Source organism: Lissotriton helveticus, chromosome 7 (genome assembly GCF_964261635.1).
Source record: "Lissotriton helveticus chromosome 7, aLisHel1.1, whole genome shotgun sequence".
Classification (NCBI taxonomy): Eukaryota; Metazoa; Chordata; class Amphibia; order Caudata; family Salamandridae; genus Lissotriton; species Lissotriton helveticus.
Window position 1 is genome coordinate 1,597,109,708 of NC_136068.1, and position 18,916 is coordinate 1,597,128,623.

Sequence of the window (18,916 nt, forward strand, 5' to 3'; positions counted from 1 at the left end):
AGTAGCCCATTGACTTAACTGGCCGGCCAACAGCAGCCACTCCATTGCTACTGAGCAGTGCTCAGCTCCATACCCTGACCATTAGCCATCACTGGTGAATGCTACCAAGCCACATGGGGTTCTCATCAACCAGAGAGTGTCAGGGTCATGGCCCACAGGATAGTCCTGCCTGCAAGTGCTAGGGAGGCAAAACAGACCAGCCTCTCCAATCCTCTCCAGGAAGTTGGCACCAGGGGTGGTCTGCGGTGGCTCACCGATTTTAGTTGCATTTCATGAGCTTTGGGGAAGAGCTGTCCTTTCCAATTCGTTAAGCAGGCATTGGTAAGGAGCTAGCTATCTGGAATACAATTGCTTCACTTTATCTACAGGTGAAATCTACAACTGCTGTATGTGTTCTGTAAGTATACTGCTACTTATTGGGGTAAAATTAATTTGTGAACCATTGAAGATTACAATGGCAAACCTATAATTGGTTCTTATTTATTTATGCGCATAATTTGTAATGTTACGCAATTTCCAGATCTCCTGACTAGGATGGGGTTTGTTTCCATCATGGATTCCAAAAGGCATTACGACTCCTATTGCATGATGACATTTCAAAGTGACACAGGCTACAAGACCCAAAACACTTACTGCGGAGTAAGAATGATACTTAGTACTTAGGTCATCACAGTAAAAACGGGCCATGCCAAAGTTGGTGGAATTCCTTGGGTGTTCACTTTACTGGCATGTATTCAGTAACTCCTGAGTGTACTCAACACCCTGAAAGCTCGTCTTGTCTAGATAAGATCCATAACAAGAGAGCCTAGCTGTGCACAAAAAAGTTTCCCAAAATGTACCCACACCCACAAAAAGGAAGACTGCTGTCTCCTCGTACGATGGCAAGAAGTGACTTGTGGCAGCTTATTATAGGTCGCATGCTACTTTACCTACATCCCTGGTGGGGATCTCCCAAGTAGAGGGCTGTTCTCCAGTGACAGAAAGTCTAAGACAAGAACAAAGGGTCAAGACACACTTCCTCGCATTGGAGAAATACTTCAAAATTAAAACCAAGCAAGTTCCCTGTTTGGCTCATGCTTCCTGCCTCTGCCATCGTAGAAGGAGTCTATCCACCTCCTTTCATCCAGTAACTTGTACTCCATCTGTACTCTGAGGAGACCTTTCAGACTGTTGTTGGGAGTGACATTCAAGAACCCATGCAGCTGTGACTAGCCAGAGCAAGAGGAACCTGAACTGCCCAGTGAGGAGAGGAATATGCCCCTGATTAAACCGAATATTATTTAAAGGCTCATCCAACTAAAGGTCTACATAGAGATTCATTGAAAGAAGTGCCTCTTCTCAAAGCCATGAGACACTAGTAATCCAGTTGAACAGTAACACTCGAGCAATGCTGAATAATGTCATCTGGGGTTGTGGAGCAATGGAACATCTTCTCAGTGGTAAGCCTGCAGTGTCCAACCAGGCAAGTACTCTTGTGGCCTGTACTTTAACCTACATGTGACAGTGTTGTGTCCTTTTGGTAGCATTAATTATGGAACCATCCCTCAGCCTATATGGTTCCTGAGTTATTTCAGTTGGACCATATGCTTAAATCCTATTCCCTAGTGGTGACTGGTGAAACCTTGTGGTATTTTGAATGCTTCCAGTCTAGTGGATGCTTGCACCTTCATAAAATCTTTTGTCCTGCGGTGTGCTGACCCACAGATATGTTTTTCAGCTCTTGAAATAACTAAGAACTCTGAGAGCAGTTGGATCTTTGACTGGTCTCTCCTAACTGTGTCTAGACTACAAACCATGTACCAGAATCCAGGTAGTTTGTGCTCTGGACGCCAAATCTGTTTGCAAACTAAAACCATAATTTGTTTGGATCTGACTTTGGGCCCTTAGTCTGGTCAAGGGTTTATGGCCTACAGAATTTGTGGACATACTTTTTAGGAAACTTCATATCATGATCTCAAACCCTCATGGAGTTTTATTTCTTTCTGAAGCATCTCTGTCCGATTAATTGAACTTTGTTTGCAGACAGCAGACCAAACCTTATAAGTACTGATACTGAATGTTGCATAAATCACCCACACACTACATGGTAGAATAACATTAACCCTACTAAATCTATTGCCTAGACTTAAATGCAGTAAAAACAAATGGACTCCTGTCTCTGCCCCCGAACATGTTGTCTTCTGCTAGTATTCGCTGTATGTCTATATGTCTGCTGTGCCGTTATTTGCGTGCTGGGCATAATAAGTTCAGAATTCAGTGTCAATGCAATACCATCGCAGGCCTTGGGGCAGTTAGGGAGATCTACCTGGAATAATACCTGGCTGCCCCTGACTGCCTCAGTGTCCCTAAAAAGATGCCTTTCTGTACGCTAATGCTGTAGTCCGTCGTCTGCATTGCCAGGGTTTCCATCTGATTCTTTAATACTTGGAAGGGGATTTCTGGATGGACTTTCCTCATGGTAAACTGCTGAAACATCATAGATATCTTGATGATGTATTCCTGCCACCTGCTACAGGGAAATAGACGGGGAGGGTGCCCTGTAGATGGTTTTTCATGTCAAAGTCTCCAGGGATAATGAGGGGATGAAAAAAGATGTGCAGTGCAACATGGAGTTGGAGGGAGAAGTAGTGAGTGACAATGAAGTGTCAAGGAGGGTGTAAAAGAACAGGCATAAGGGACATGTAAAGTAATAATGAGGGCAGGGTGGAAAAAGGAGACTAATTTCTATTGTAGGTAGTATATGACTGTTGATGTTCATTCTCTTCTTCGCAATGTAGTGGGAGGTGTAGCTGTAACCCCTGGGGCTGTTCAACCGAAGCAAGTAATTCCTCAACCACAGATCCAGACAGCACCAGCACAGCTCCCATCAGCTCCACCTCAGCAACTGAATCCAGCCCAGCAGCCCTACCCGGTATGTACAGCTGTATCCTACCTGCAGACAAAGGTAGTTGTCTTCTGCCAGGGCCATTCAAAGTTTTTTCTTCTGCTTAGCTTCTCTTCCCGATTAGCCCCTCGCCATGTAGGACTGTTTTTGCTGGTACCAGTCCTTTTCTACTTACATTAAATATCTTTGCTGAAGGGTGAGGGGAAAAGCCACCAGCACTCTTTCAGTTTTCACTAGCCTTTAGTGTATTGCAAATTCTTCTCATTATTGGCGAATATATTAGATATATGTATATGCATAGAACCACAGAAGGGTCTTAAACGTGGGATAGAAGCACAATTAGGTGAGTGTGAATGGAATAATGGGCACTGGCAATCCTTGAGGGGATACTCCTGACTCTCACACTCCTAGATGGCTCTTCTTGATCTCCCTGCTTCTGTCATCTTACCATGCCCATTGTGATTACATGTGTGATTGCATAGCCCCAGCAATGCCATGCATCTATACATAAACGTGAAGTGCAGCAATATTTTCGGCTGTATGATTGTGTGGGCTACATTAGGTGCAAAATATCTTCTACCCCTACAACTCGCAGGTAGCTCGTTTTTGTTGTATGTTTTCCCGTGCCCGCCTGCAGCATACCAGCACAGGGCTGCCCCTGCTCGGCTCTCGGGCCCGAGCGAGAAAGTATGGTGGGCCAGAGAGGGACTGGCAGGGTCTGGTCATCAGAGAGTCAGCAATGGATACTTTCATTGTCCGCTGCTGACGGTAGTCCCCTCAACGGACGAATGGTGACCCTTACACTGGCCAGGGACTCTCTCCTTCTCTGCATGGGAACGGGCAGCCAGACAGGCTTGTGGCAGTCTCTGTAGTGTGGGGTGGGGTCACAGGCAGAGCTGGTGCTTGCTCGGATAGCACCCTTGGTGGAAAGAAATGTGGTGCCCTTGCCTGCTGCTAATGAATAAAACAAGGCAATAAGATGGTTTCTTTTGTGACTGGCCTCTGAACACAAACATCTGCACGACTCCCCCACCAACACACTAGTTACACTCACAACTTGGTTCCGTAAACGCTTGTGCCAAGTTGTTTTGTTAGGAGGAAGAGCGGTGATCTGTGGCGGTAGTGGGTGAGAGCCCTATTAGAGGGCAAGGAAAGAGACTGAATGAGTGTTAAAACAACGCATATGTGGTATGTTTAGCAATGATTAAAAGGAAATATTGTTCCCAAGAGAGCAGGGCGCTTCTATTTGCATGACCTTAATGCAGATGGTTCTTTTTGCCCTCTGAAGATTGGTGCCCTGGACCTGTGTCCAGATCGCCGATGCCAAAAGCCGGCACTGGTCACAGGCACAGAAAAACAATGAGATGGGGAACAGCGTGGGAGCGAACAGTATCAGCAGCTACGTCGACTGCATCTGCCTTACACCTCCTTTCCCATCAGACACCTATTGTGTTGAGATCTCCATGAACTGGAGAAAAACATTCCCCCTTTACTCTCTAGGTTACCTGCTGTCCTATGTTCTCAGGGCTCTCTGCTCCGCCTTCAGTTCCTGACTGATCCCCTTCTACCCTTGACCATAAAGTCTCTTTCTGTCCTATGGGCCCCACTCCTGTCAGTGCACAACTGGCTCGTGGTCTGAGCTGATACATAGCTTTCCCCCATCCACAGTATCCAGCTGCCTCGTATCCACTGTCTTCCACACAAATTTCCCCCAGGGTTCTTTAAGCCCTTTACCTCTTTCCAGAGAACCCTGCAGTCCTCTAGCCTCCGATCTTCCTAACGCCCTAAGTAAACCCTAATTTCTAGGGGTGGGCATAATCTGCGGATTGCACTACGCATAATTCTGCAGAGTTGTATAAAAACTCTGTGGAGTTCCGCTCTGCCCTACAGCACAATGTCACCACATGTTCGATTGGTAGCCTCCCTGCATTAGTAGCACAAAATGTCAAGGAGAGAAAAGGCGCGGCAACACCACAACAGTGGTGGTTGTTGCAACATGATATATGCCACAAAACGCATAACACGTAAATGCTTATAGCTCGTTGACGAGGCAATGGTGTATTGCTGGTGCTGTCAATAATGGGCTGTTGTGAGGAGGGCATAGCAACGGGAGCCTGGCAATGCTCCTGCTCCTGATTTGTTTGTGACAACTTTTTAAAATAATGTGGGGCAGGGTATTGTTCACCTGCATCTTTTTCCAGTTAACTACTTGTGCTGCTTAACGCTCATAAATGGTGTTGGGTTTGGTGAGTGGTCATGTTGACTGCTAGCTAGCATGGGTTGCAGATTCCACTGACACCCATGCATTACATACCCACAGCTACGAGGCATGAGGTGGTGTCCCTTCGGGAGACAGAAAGAAGGTCCTTTGAGGAAGTACTTAGAATACACTCACCTGGAAGCCTGGGCTGCCATTGCTACTGCTAGGAAACTTCTAGACCTTCCCATCAGAAGCGTCAGAGTAGTACCACCAGCTCTGGGCAGATGGGTGAATGAGAGGGTCAGCTTCTTCCCGTACCGCTGGAGCGGCCATCTTACGTAACTTATCTTAAGTAACAGGACCTCTCAAATTTTATGCGATTTATTGAACCCCTTTTTTTATCAATACAATTACGACAATTTAGGCTAACATTCCCACATGCCCATCCCCTGAGGCATGCGCCACCATGCCAACAAACTGTCTCCCTTGAGCAGTTTCCGAAAATAAGTCACCAGCTATTTCGGGGAATTGCTATCCAAAGTAAAATCGGGATCCTGCAGGCATTTTGAGTGAAGTTTTCCCAGCGCTCCCTGCACCAACCTTATCCCTCTTAAACAAGTCATTATCTCAGGGCTATGTTCTGACACCTTCAAGGAGGCCGTTGTGGTCCCCCTTTTGAAGAAGCCAGGTCTGAATCCTCAAATCTTGAGTAATGATCGCCCTATCTCATTGCTCCCATACCTCAGATGCCTCACTGCCTTCCTGGAACAGTCCTAATATCTTGATCCACATCAAGCAGGTTTTTGCCCAGCACACTCCACAGAGGCTGACATACTGGCAGTATTGAACACACTTCGGAAGGTCGATGGGGCTCCCCACAGGCCCTGGTGCTGCTGAATCTCTCTGCCGCCGCCTTTGACACTGTTGACCACGGCATATTGGTCGCCTGGGTCAGGGACGCGGGAATCCTGGGACTGGCCCTCGACTGGACTAGATCCTTTCTGGAAAATCGTTCTCAGTCAGTCTGCATTGCCCACTTTACAGCCCCAAAGTTGGAAACTAAGAAGGGCATTAGTATGGTGGCGGACTTTGTCCGCCCACCATACCCCCGGGAATCGGGACCGCCGCAATGCTAGCAGCGGTCCCGCACCTTCCATTAGGATGCGCCTGCCACACTGGCAGGCGCATCACTCATTTGAAACATTGCGGCCGTCTGTGCTTTTTAGCACCGCCCGCCGCAATGCCACAAAGGCAGGTTGGCCTTTCAGTGCACAACGTGACTGGCACCGTGCGGTACCTGCCACATTGTACATTGAAATGCAGGGGGGGTATGTGCACCTCCCAGAGTCCCTGGTGGCCCGCAACGGGCCCCCTCAAGTAAACTCTGCATGCATGTTTCTGCCCCCATTGTAATATGGCTGGCGGTTTCTAACAGACACCGCCATCATAATGAACCCTTTTCCGCCCGGTCGACTTGCCGATCGGGCGGAAAAGCGGCGAATGGTCTTTCCGTCCGCCGCGGACCCCCCAGCCATCGTAATATGGCGCGGGGTCTTTGCTGCATGGATGGCCGGCAGATCGCCCTAGCCGGGCTGGTGGTGACTATCGCCGCCCCGGCGGGGGCGATCCACCCGCCAGCCTAATGGGGCCCTATATGTGGAGTCCCGCAAGGCTCCTCATTATCCCCACATTTGTTCAACCTTTATCTCCTCCCTCTGATACATGCCTTGAGGGAAAGAAAAGTCACTACCTTTATCTATGTGGATGACTTTCAACTTAGGTTTTCAATCAGTGACTCTCCAGAATCGGTCAGTGATTTTCAATCTACTATGCTGTTCATCCGCAGCTGGGTGAACAGCAATCACTTGAAACTCAATCCAGATAAGACCGTACTGGTCCTAACAGTGGAATCACACAACCCTTGGAGCCCATAATTTTGGCCTAAGGAATTAGGACAACCTCCCACCCTGTCTGCTTCTGGCAAAAGTCTGGGAGTAACAGTCAATTGTGAGCTTACAATGAGGACTCTAATCGGCTCATTGATCTTGACCTGTTTCCACCAACTGAGGAAAATTAGGAAAAATAGCAGATTCCTTAACCAGGAAGCCATAATTCAGGTAGTTCTAGCTATGGCTATGTCCCACTTAGACTACGCCAATTCATTATACTTCGGCATCCCTCTCTACTTAAACAATTGCAACTGGTACAGAACCAGGCAGCGAGACTGATTTTTCAGCAGCCAAGGTGGCAACATGTCACTCCCCTCACGGGGAATCTACATTGGCTCCCTATCCCGCAGAGATGTGCCTTCAAGGCCTATTGCCTTGTCTTCAAGTCATTGAATGGTAGGAGCCACAAATTTGTGGATAACCTTATCCAAAAGCACATCCCAACACGCAACCTGCTTTCGTCACGTAAGCATCTTCTATCTATCCCCTCCTTCAAACTGAAGTGCATGGGTGGTGCCAGATTCGCCGTATTAGCTCCCAGCTACTGGAATTCCCTGCCCTACGAAATCAGATCTTATACAGACCTCCTGAATTTCAGGAGCCTCCTCAAGACTTGGTTGTTCAGACAAGTCTACAAGTAGTCCTCGGGTGTACGTGAGCTTTATAAGAACTTGCCAACATAACACCAAAATGGCACCTAATGTGCACATGAACATAAGAACGCTCCCAGATAATCCTAAGGGGGCGGGGGAGCAGCTCAACATTCAAACTAGCAGCCATTATACTCGAAATGGTTAGATGCCTCAGCCAGAACTGCCGCCCCCAAAAACACTTTTTTAATTTGATTTTTTTTTTTTATACAACACCTGCAGCAATTAGATTTAAAAAGCAAAAGGATCAGAGGTCACCGTTTATTATTGCAAGGAAACAGCCGGCTATTTTGTTTTTTTTTGTTTTTGTGTTGCCGGTAGAATCAATCCGCTCCTAAATCAAAGTGCTTCTAGCAGGAAGGGGTGGGTCAGCTCCGGGAAGATCTGCTAAACTTCATGGGAGGCGGAGTTTATTTGCCAAACTCCACTCTCCAAGCAGAGTGGCAAAACTTTGCAAGCTCCACCAGCAGAGCGGAATTAATCGCCATCCCCTACTCATTCCATCTGACATCCCCTGCAGGCCACGTTTCTGTTTTTCCCTACAACCCATGAACCATCAACTCACGTCCAAGTTCCCCAGTGATCCTCTTCGAGACCCCTGTGCTTTTGTTCCTGTAGTGTCCTCGAAGTGGCCACTCATTTTTATTTGTACATGCCTCCTGCTCCTTCTGATTTTCCTAAAGTTCTCTTCCTATCCTACTAATAACTCTTTGCTGGTTTGTCATAGGGACCGCAAGTGAACTCCTTGAATGCTGCAAAGGCTGCTGCATTGTCTGCTGTAGAGGCTGCTAAGAACCAAAAGAACAGCATGACCAGTTGCTGTAAGTACCATTGTGGTGAATGTCTGCCTCCACAGATTAATTATAACAGTCTGATTGCTAACACTATACCATGGACAGCTGCAAGCATGGCTGCTGCATACCACCTTCTTACACTAAATGTCATCATCCAGACAAAATCACAACTGCTTCAGTTGCTCCAGAGTATCATGAACCTAACATACATGCTTCCTTTCCATGATACATGCTACCATTACTCATTCACCTCCTTTTTTTACGTGTTCCCTTAAATTGTAACTGCTGCTCTCTATTTTTTCCGCTCTCTTCATTGATGTCTTCTGAATTCGGATCTTCTCCTGATATGATGCTGTGCACTACTTCCTACCTCCACTTTCGCCCCTTTATCCTACCCTCTAGCTTGCTGTTTTACCACACTTGCTGTATATATTTTCCTTGTGCTTTCTTACATATGGAGAAATAAATCCTTAAGTCTTTAACCCGAAATTCAAGAGATGTCCTCTCGATAACAAGAAGACACTAACTCCGCTCACTGCACCCTTCCACTTCACTTCAACAGTACAGTGATCATTAAAATCAAGAGACTTTCACCCACACTCAAATATGTATAAGCAAATTTATTCTCATTAATAGAGCTCATGATTACATTTAGTGAGAGGTGCATTTGGTAACCAACTGGGTGCACTTTTTCTGTATTTTCTAGGACATATCGAGATTGTGTCTTCATTTTGCTTTCTGGAATTCATGAAGAATTGTGTGTTAAAGCAGACACCAAAGCAAGACACTCAATTAGAATGTAAAAAGGGTGCAGGCAGTTTAAAGGATACTCCAGGAGCAATTGACTCCCATTCCTGGGCATCACTAAGTAATTGGGTAGGCTGCAATGAATTAGCCGAAAGGCACCCGGGCATGTTATTATGGCTCATGATTTCTTTAGGGTAGGTCTGTTCAATCTCTTTTGCTACTGGTGTCCCCCGCCCCTCTTATGGGAAAGGTGGATCAGTGGTTCAGGCCAAACCAGTCACTCTAAAAACTTCTACGTTATGCGCATAAAGACAGTCTCACTCCTGTGGCCCACTCCCCACTAATTCAAGCCACAGCGGACTGTGCTTAGCAGTAACCTGCCTCATCTTTAGGAACAGATGGAACATAGATTCAGTGTTATCAAAATGCACTGGTGGTCTTCTTTTGCTCAGTGCGATGGCTATGAAAACCCTATAACAGCTTAATGTCCCAACAAGTACAGAGATTATCTAGACTCCCACGCCTTGTGCTGCCCCACCTAAAATTAGTTTTCTCCAATACTTTGGAATGCTTTCTGCTGTTGCTATCTCCCTGCAATTTCCTTTGAAGTCTAATGGTTCTAATCTCTTATCCATTTACGTAAACTAATTTGTACCGACTGAAGCCTCTCTGAAAACAAATATTACCCATTAGCCTTGCGAACAGCCATGTATTTAATATTCCTTAGAATGTGAGATGATATTTCTGTAACAGAATGTGAGAGGCTTCTAGTTCTATGGACATACTGCCTGGAGCCTGAAGCTCTGCCTCCAGTCCACGTCTTATGGCCAGGGCAATTACAGAGCAAACAGTTGCTTGTTAAGGAGATTTCCCAGAGGTAGATAGCTTTGGAATTTACTATTATGGATCTGGGAAATCCATTTGGACTTTGATGCCTGCCTCACCGATTTCTCCCACCCCCAATAACTTGTGCTGCTGTTCTTTATGCACCCTCGCCTTTTATTGATATTTTAAATATTGCATTATTATCCATGGCTATCTCGCTCTTTTTCCCCATCTTTATCCTTATGATACTTTACCCTTGTCTTGTTGTGCTCTTTTAACAGTCCCCAGCCTAAATCCACTACAGAACCCTACAGGTGTTGTGCCACCTTTCAGCCATGCTCCTGTGCCACAGGGGATTACTCCAGGTGTTGTGCCTACCATGGCCCCCAAGCCGCCAGCATCCTCTGTGCCCATAATGATCACATCCTCTCAGCCCAGCTTGGTTTCCTCTGTCACCACCGGTCCTAGCCTAGTCCAACAGCCACAACTTCAGCAGACTCCTCCACCTGGACCTCAGGTTATGGTAAGCTCACACATTTATATGCAAGTAACAATATTAAAACAGACCCTTCCTGTAAATGTATCCATGCCCTCCTTGGTCCTGTTTGAGTGCATGTTCCCTTTTCCCCATTGTGTTTCCTTCAGATACTCTGAGCTCATTTACCACACTAGATCACAGGGCCCAGAGGTTTGAATCATCAAAGCCCACAAGTAAATGTCAGCATGATGTTGTAGTGCAAACGTTGCGCTTCTGTGTATGTCTTCACAAAAATCTGAAATGTAGAGGCACTTCATCGTATCATCACCAAGGTCAAAATGCTTAGGTGCTTTATTGTGACTCATTAAAGCTGACATCATGAAGCTGAATGTGTCTTGGAGGCGCATTCTCTCATCAAAAAGTGGGTGGTGGAGTCTTATGTTATCACACTGGTGCAGTGGCTTCTCATTTTGAGACGAGTGGTAATATAGGGGTGGTCTGTGTGATATCATACTGGTAAACACGTCTGATTGTAAGTTGTCACAGGGGGACTTATAGAGTGCTCAAAGTTATAAATTGGATAGCATCCAGTTTGACATACCAAAACCTTGTAGGAATCCGATGGGTGCGGTGTATGAAATATTTATATTTTGGTCTTGAGATTAATAATTGTAATTAAAGTATAGAAAGATGCCGTGTTGCACTACAGAAACCTAAATTCTTCACCTGCAAATAGCATTATCTCTCACTATTTGGAGACTAGGGAAGCAGAGCACGATTAAAGAAATGTGAGAAAAATGTAAATGCATGCTGTATTTGGCAGTTTGAGTTCTTCTGTTAATAAACTAGGAAGAATAAGGATGTATGACGTTACAACGCATACTTTTACAACGACTACCATTACAACGAATTTTTTACAACGCAAAAACTTTTACAACGCATACCATTACAACGCAAGATTTTACAACGCAAGTACCTTTACAACGCATACCATTACAACGTAAATATTGGTAAGTATATAATATTTTTTTTAATATAAATTATTAAAATATAATTAAATTTTAATTAATTTAATTTAAATATAATTTTAATTTATTTTTACAAATTAACCCTGTACCCCAAAAACCCAAAACTGACCCTGAACCCTAAAAATATTTTTTTTAATTTAAATTAATTTTAATTATTAAAATATAATTAATTTTTATTTAATTACATTTAATTAATTTAATTTAAATATAATCTTATTTTATTTTTACAAATTAACCCTGTACCCCAAAAACCCAAAACTGTCCCTGAACCCTAAAAATACCCCTTTACCCAAAAACCCAAAACTGACCCTGAACCCTAAAAATACCTCTTTACCCAAAAACTGAAAACTGACCCTGAACCCTAAAAATACCCCTTTACCCAAAAACTGAAAACTGACCCTGAACCCTAAAAATACCCCTTTACCCAAAAACTGAAAACTGACCCTGAACCCTAAAAATACCCCTTTACCCAAAAACTGAAAACTGACCCTGAACCCTAAAAATACCCCTTTACCCAAAAACTGAAAACTGACCCTGAACCCTAAAAATACCCCTTTACCCAAAAACCCAAACATATAATATTTTAAAAATAATTATATACTTACCAATACTTACGTTGTAATGGTATGCGTTGTAAAGGTACTTGCGTTGTAAAATCCAGCGTTGTAATGGTATGCGTTGTAAAAGTTTTTGCGTTGTAAAAGTTTCGTTGTAATGGTAGTTCGTTGTAAAAGTTGCGTTGTAAAGGTTGTTTCCCGTCTTGTGTCATGTTGTGTAGCAATCAGGACTTTTCTGGAGAGCTTGTCGGGATCATCACTAAGCTTTATGTATATTTTTTGCACATAAACTTGATAGTAAACACTTTAGTAGGACCTAGACTAGTAGCAAAACAGATTATGGTCCAATGCAGGATGCAAATGATGTTTTACTCTTCTGGGAGGTCCTAAGGAACATTCAAGCAATATTGATGGGTCACTGACACACTTGCTTATGATTTGCAAGGGCTTGTAGGGTTCTGAGCCACTACTTTTCGTTCCTTGTGCTGCTGTTACACATGTGCACTTGTCACCTGCTTGCATCTTTCATTGTCTTTGTTTTATTTTCCACTCACACTTATTCTGCTGCTTCTGTATCTCCGGACTGGCGCATCCGCAGCCCCACATTCCTGCGCCAACAGCCATAAACCCACAAGGAGTCGGGTGTGGCCTGGAGCCGCCAGGTGCCCTGCATCAGGATCGATTCGCGGTAGGTGGGCTTCTTACTGACTCCCAAAATCCCACTCCAGGCAACTGCCTGTTGGCCCGCAATATCCTCTGAGGGCTTGGGCGAGGGCGTCCTCTGGAGGTAGAGCTTGTTAATCACCAGTGACGTCTGGGTTCTTTTCACTTCAGGACACTTCATTTCGCGTGGCTCCCATGAGGGTCCAGGATACCACTACTCATGAGCCAGCAGCAGAGAACATGTGTGGTGACAGACAACCTTCCCACATGTGGCACTGTGGGACTTCTAATCTTTTGTATGGAGATAGTGAGCTTGCATGGGATGAACACACTATGAGAGATAACTTGGGAGAAACTAGTTGACAATGAGGGGGAAGGAATAACTGGTCATGAATTTCTGGGGTTGGCAAAGCTGATCATAGGGAGCTTAGATGGAAAAGCTGACCTTCAGGTCCTTGGAGAATGTGGGTTAAGATAAATTAGCTATGAAGAAGCATGATAGAAAAAGGCAGTTATGAGTAGCAGTTTGGGGGGAGAATGATTGAGAATCAGGCAATCACAAGTACGGTGGCAGTAATACGAGCATATAGTGGGAGTAATAGGAGCTTACCATTAGCTTAGCTAAGAGACGCTGCATGGCAGGGACTGGGGTAGCAGATGGCTGCGATCTTTACTCTTGAGTTTGTGCACTTATCAATGTACATTAGAAAGGACATTGGCTGCACTGAACATCTTTTAATATCTGTGTCATTTGTGCCTTGTTTTTTCATTCCTTTTTTTGTTCTCATTCTTTCTCTTGTTCTGTCATTGCTCTCTTCCCCCTTGCAGCCTGGCATTGTGCCCTCTGTTGGAGTAAACGTGCCCCAGCCAGCAACGTCACAGATGAACCCTAACCAAATCCCGGTAGCACAGCAGTCTGTGACAAACAAATTGTTGGCCTGGAGTGGCGTTCTTGAATGGCAAGAGGTGAGTAATCTTGTAGTTGGCTTATGATAGGAACCCCTCATATAATAAGATCTCCCAACTGTTGGACAAGCTTGTCTGCCAGTCCATATTTTGTGCACTGCTTGAAAAAGTGGGAGTAGACGGCAGGCAAATGTTGTCATTGTGCTCAGTCACAGAGAATCAGTGTTTGTACTCACACTTTCATTTAGCCCCCCTTCAAGCCAGCAGTAGCTGCAGTTAACAGTTCATCAGGAGTAGACAGATCTTCTCATTTGACTGTCTTCTTATACTGCAGGGGTCTCATTTTGACCTGTTTAGATTTAGGTGGGTTTTCATTCCGTGTTTATAAATACTCCCTGAAAAACTCAGGAAATTGTGTCTTTATATACAGCCGGGAGATTAGAACCTACATTGAGTAACCAGTAGGTGATTAAGGGAGGTTAGAGGTTGAAAGCTGTGGTGCTAAAAGAGGTGGTATTACTACTCTGTTACGACACGATAAGAAAGCAGAGGCCATGGGAACCCACAGCATGCGGCCAACTCTGCCTGTGCTCCGATTGTTCTGTTTCTTGTGTTTTCACAGAAGCCCAAACCAGCATCCGTCGATACCAACGCCAAGCTCACTCGCTCTTTGCCATGCCAAGTGTACGTCAACCACGGAGAGAACTTGTAAGTGTGAAGTGCCATCAGTGTCTTGCAAATGTGCAGTGTGAGAACTAAAGGATGCATGTTTTGTGCTTTGCAGTATGAGTGCATTGAGTGGGACTGCAACTTTCTTTTACAACTTAGTTTCCATTGTGCATTATACAAGCATTGATTTCCATAATCATGTGTGGCATTAGAGGACTAGAAGCTGGTGGTTTTCAAATACACTTTTACTGTAAGGAAATGCTGTAGTTTCCTACTTAACTCAGCAGACTATATTCCTTAAGGCACACACTAGTGACATTAAAATAGGTGACACAGGCCTTGTAACAATAGAGTAGTAGGTGAGGAAAAGAGAGTCAAAACTACATTCTCAATACATAGATACCTTCAATAATTGATAAGCCCTGAAGAGACCGTTTGTAACAATATAAAGCAGTGTACAAACATTAGCTCAGACTTCTCCAACAAGATGCTCATGAGCTACTAGTAGCTCTGCAGCTACCTGCAGTAGCTCTCCTGTGTGCAGCCCTGCCTATTACATTTGAAGATTTTGCTTCATTGAATGAATATATGTATACCAAAATTCAAAAGTGTGTACTTGAGATGAACATGTGTGTATTTTCATACCTCATAAGATGATGATTGGTGAAAAATGATAGAATTTCCAAAATTTATTGAAAACTGATAGTTAAGTGCTAATTCATGTGGCTATGGGGAGACTCATTACTAACCTTATTACTTTGACACTAGGGGCATTGCAGCTATGGCTGCTATGTAATACCCAATTAAAGTAATTCTAAATTGACAGTGTTTTTTTACATTACTGCTTGCAAACCTCCTGATGAACCTAGGTAATCTCTGCTGGTAATCTTGCCACGGAGGTACACTTGGCAGATGCAGTCACTATTACAATACTACTAATAGTAGCTCACTAGGATTTTCACTGACCAAAATTGCCACTTATTACAGAAAAAGTTAGTGACCCCTGCTTTAGCTCAATAGCTGATGCAGCTACAGTTTTCTGAGATGGAACGCTTAATTCTCTGTTGACCTTTAAAAAAGAATAGGAGCACCATGGTTGAGACACTTAGAGGCAGGTCTAAAATGTGGATTAGTCTGTGATGGTGAGTTGAAACTGAGGCAAGCAGGACTGCATAAGCTTTGTAAGTAAGACAGCCGATGAAGGGATGCATAAGGAAATAGGTATGGCACACTGTCAAAACAATATGGCAGCACTCTATCTACGATATAAATGCTATTCCCCTGTTACTGATTAACACTAGATTCTGACAAGATCTCTCCGTGCGATATCTTGGTTCGGTCACTACTGCTTTATCGGTGTCCCGAAACCAGCGAAAGATCTGTTCCTATGCATCATCTCTAGGTCTACTCTGATTTCTAAATCTTGACTAATTTCTTAGTTAGCAGGCTTCACCGACATACACGGCAGCTAATTACCCCTGATCAATCAGGCTTTATTTTGCATAGCTAGGTGAGTGGGGATAATGCTATAATATCAAAAGTGAGTTTGTTGTTGCGCTCAATTACACGCCTTTCGCTGTTGTAAAAATTTACCAAGAATGCACAGAAACAATAGAAGGTGAGCAGCTGTTGTTTGCAGTGCTTTTGTTTGTTTGCATTTTTCTTTAATGCAGAATGCGTGCGTCCTTGTGTCAAGATTTTACGTGAGGACAAGTTTCACGCTAAAATATAGTGCAAAATGTTGGATTTGTATTTCATGTAATTTCATGTAATATTGCTGACATTTTACGTAACTATGGAAAAGCAAATAATGCACATTTCACGCATTCCTATCCATAAACTCAAAACAGTGTTGTAGTTGCATGACCACTTCATTTGAAACAACGCAAACTTCAACCATTGAGTTGGAAGTTTCCCTAGAGGTCACCGTAGTTCAGATTTCTACCAGCATGTGGTGTGTAGAGTCTCTGGAAAGAGCCTTTGAGAAGTAACAATGGCTAATAGAAACAATGGATGCCTAAAAGATAAAATAAAAAAAGAGACCCCTTTCGCCTGCGTAAAAGTATTTGAAATTATTCATTTACTCAAAATGTTCTAAAAATAGTGAATTCTTTGGAGTAAACGGGAACTAGCCACTTGCAGCACAATGAGATGAGAAATTTGGCCTGCCAACCTGTATTGTGCTGCTACTATGTAAATGGACATTTTTTACAAAGCCTGGCAAGAAAGGGAGCTTAGCCTGGGATACTGCATTTGTTTTGTGGATCTTGGTAGCTTTGTCATGGCTTGGAGTTGCTCTCCTGAAACTGTGCTGAGGCAGGCATCTTCTTGTGGCTTGCTATGTTTACAGTGTTGATCTATCACATGGATGCTATAGAACCTTGACAGATAAGATTCTACATTGCATTACCAATATCTTGTGGACTTGTATAGGATTTTTGAGGAACGGGGGGAGGACGAGCCTTTGCTTGGCATTGCAGGTGTGTATTCTCGGTGTTATGCACTTGGGTTGTTGCATGGGTACTTTGCTAATGTGCTGCCATGCACATGTATTGCTCTTTTTACTTTATTTAAACATTACTAATCATGACCTTGTGTGCAGGAAAACGGACCAGTGGCCCCAGAAGCTCATCATGCAGCTCATCCCCCAGCAATTACTGGTAAGTAGCACGTTGGTTCCCTAGCTCTTTTTTTCTCTCCAATAGACCTATCTAGATGTGCGCAAAGAGGCAGGCAGAAAGTCTGAAAGTGGTGCTGACTTTGAGCCACATGTTTCAAGACTGAACTCTGAAGAGAAACATTTATTTTTAGACCAATAGTAGAAACATTTAAGAGCAGAGAGAGTGGGTTATGAATGGGGCAGATAGTGGTGTAGGAGATGCACACACGTAACCGTTCTGGGGCCTGAAGAGGAAGCTTCTTGTTTCAGTAAACAAGTTCAAGGAGGAATAGAGAGTTGATCTAATGCATTGAGCAAGGATTATGGCCCTAAATAGGAGGCTTTTTGTTGGAGTTTTATGGCAGTCAGTGGTTATTCTTTGTACAAAAGTTCCCAATATATATATTGGGACATGAAAGCCTCCCCCAAAAGAGGAACAATTATATAAAGCACTACAACGACCAGAGAGCTTTTCACAGAAGCCACACCCACTGAGGTAACAAGTTAAAAGTGTAAAATTACGAGAGTGCATTCATTTCCCTTGCCTGAGCCACTGAAGAAAGGATGTTGGGTATCCTGAAACGCGTCTGGCAATTATCAAGAACTTGTGATCTGTACCTTCCAGTTCGTCTGCTGGCAAGTGATGAAAAGAATAAAAGCAAGTGAAATAATTTCTTGTGGCTTGCCTTCAAGGGGCTAATCTGCACTTGAATTATGTTTATGGCTTTTGCCCAGCCACGAGGACAAGCCCATCGCCTGAAGGCGGGTCCATGCAGGCTTCAGAATACAGCCTGCAGTTTGGAAAGAAGGTGAGCAGCGCGCTGCAGGACGACGCTGCTTGGAACTCGTTTTTCATCACTGTAAAGCGGGGCAGATGACAGGAGAGACATTTTCACCTTTCCACTGGGAAATTACTTTAATAGGCGTAAATTGGGACATGAAAGCCTCCCCCCACAAGAGGTACAATTAAATAAAGCACTACAACGACCAGAGAGCTTTGCACAGAAACCACACCCACTGAGGTAACAAGTTAAAAGTGTAAAATTACGAGAGTGCATTCATTTCCCTTGCCGGAGCCACTGAAGAAAGGATGTTGGGTATCCTGAAACGCGTCTGGCAATTATCAAGAACTTGCGATCTGTACCTTCCAGTTCGTCTGCTGGCAAGTGATGAAAAGAATAAAAGCGAGTGAAATAATTTCTTGTGGCTTGTCTTCAAGGGGCTAATCTGCACTTGAATTATGTTTATGGTTTTTGCCCAGCCACGAGGACAAGCCCATCACCTGAAGGCGGGTCCATGCAGGCTTCAGAATACAGCCTGCAGTTTGGAAAGAAGGTAAGCAGCACGCTGCAGAACGACGCTGCTTGGAACTCGTTTTTCATCACTGTAAAGCGGGCAGATCGACTACGCCTGTGTCTACAGTAAAACACGTCTCGCTCCCGTCGACGTCGACTTCCGGCTCCAAACATGGCGCCTCTTCCGAAGGACTCGAGGCCCAGAAGACCATAAATCCGAAGATAAAGAAGCCACTGTTGGTCAAGGCCTTCGACCCGACGCCGAAAGTTTGATCGAAAGTCCCTACCACGTCGAAGCCCAAGGGCGTTCCTGCTGCGCAGCAACGGCTCGAATCGACGCACAGCCTCAAACGCACTGAACTATCGAAGTCGGTCGAATCGAAGACACCGACTCCATCAAAGAAAGTCAGTCCGTCGCCGATGCTTACGGAGCCAATAAAGTTCGGACTACCCCCAACATCATGGCCTAAACCTGTTCAACATACACAGGCTACCGACTCTTCCAAATCGACGTTGGTTGCCTCAACCACTCAGCCTCGGTCGGAAGACGTTGTATTCCAGCCACCGTCCCATGACAACCAGTCGAAACTCTACATCGACTCCGAATCGGGT

General features: G+C 44.5%; 1 protein-coding gene across 10 annotated transcripts in view; it reads left to right on the forward strand.

The window, feature by feature from the left end:
- The window catches only part of MED25 (mediator complex subunit 25), a 260,000-nt gene that overhangs the window by 131,087 nt on the left and 109,997 nt on the right, over nt 1–18,916 (forward strand). For 8 of the 10 annotated variants that reach the window (XM_078655193.1, XM_078655183.1, XM_078655190.1 and 5 more), the window contains 7 exons: nt 2,778–2,911; nt 8,411–8,504; nt 10,331–10,572; nt 12,711–12,800; nt 13,604–13,741; nt 14,304–14,389; nt 16,953–17,010. In XM_078655193.1, the coding sequence (XP_078511319.1) occupies nt 2,778–2,911; nt 8,411–8,504; nt 10,331–10,572; nt 12,711–12,800; nt 13,604–13,741; nt 14,304–14,389; nt 16,953–17,010 (842 nt within the window). The remainder of the gene's footprint in view (nt 1–2,777; nt 2,912–8,410; nt 8,505–10,330; nt 10,573–12,710; nt 12,801–13,603; nt 13,742–14,303; nt 14,390–16,952; nt 17,011–18,916) is intronic. The other 2 variants (XM_078655189.1, XM_078655194.1) reach the window with 1 other exon arrangement.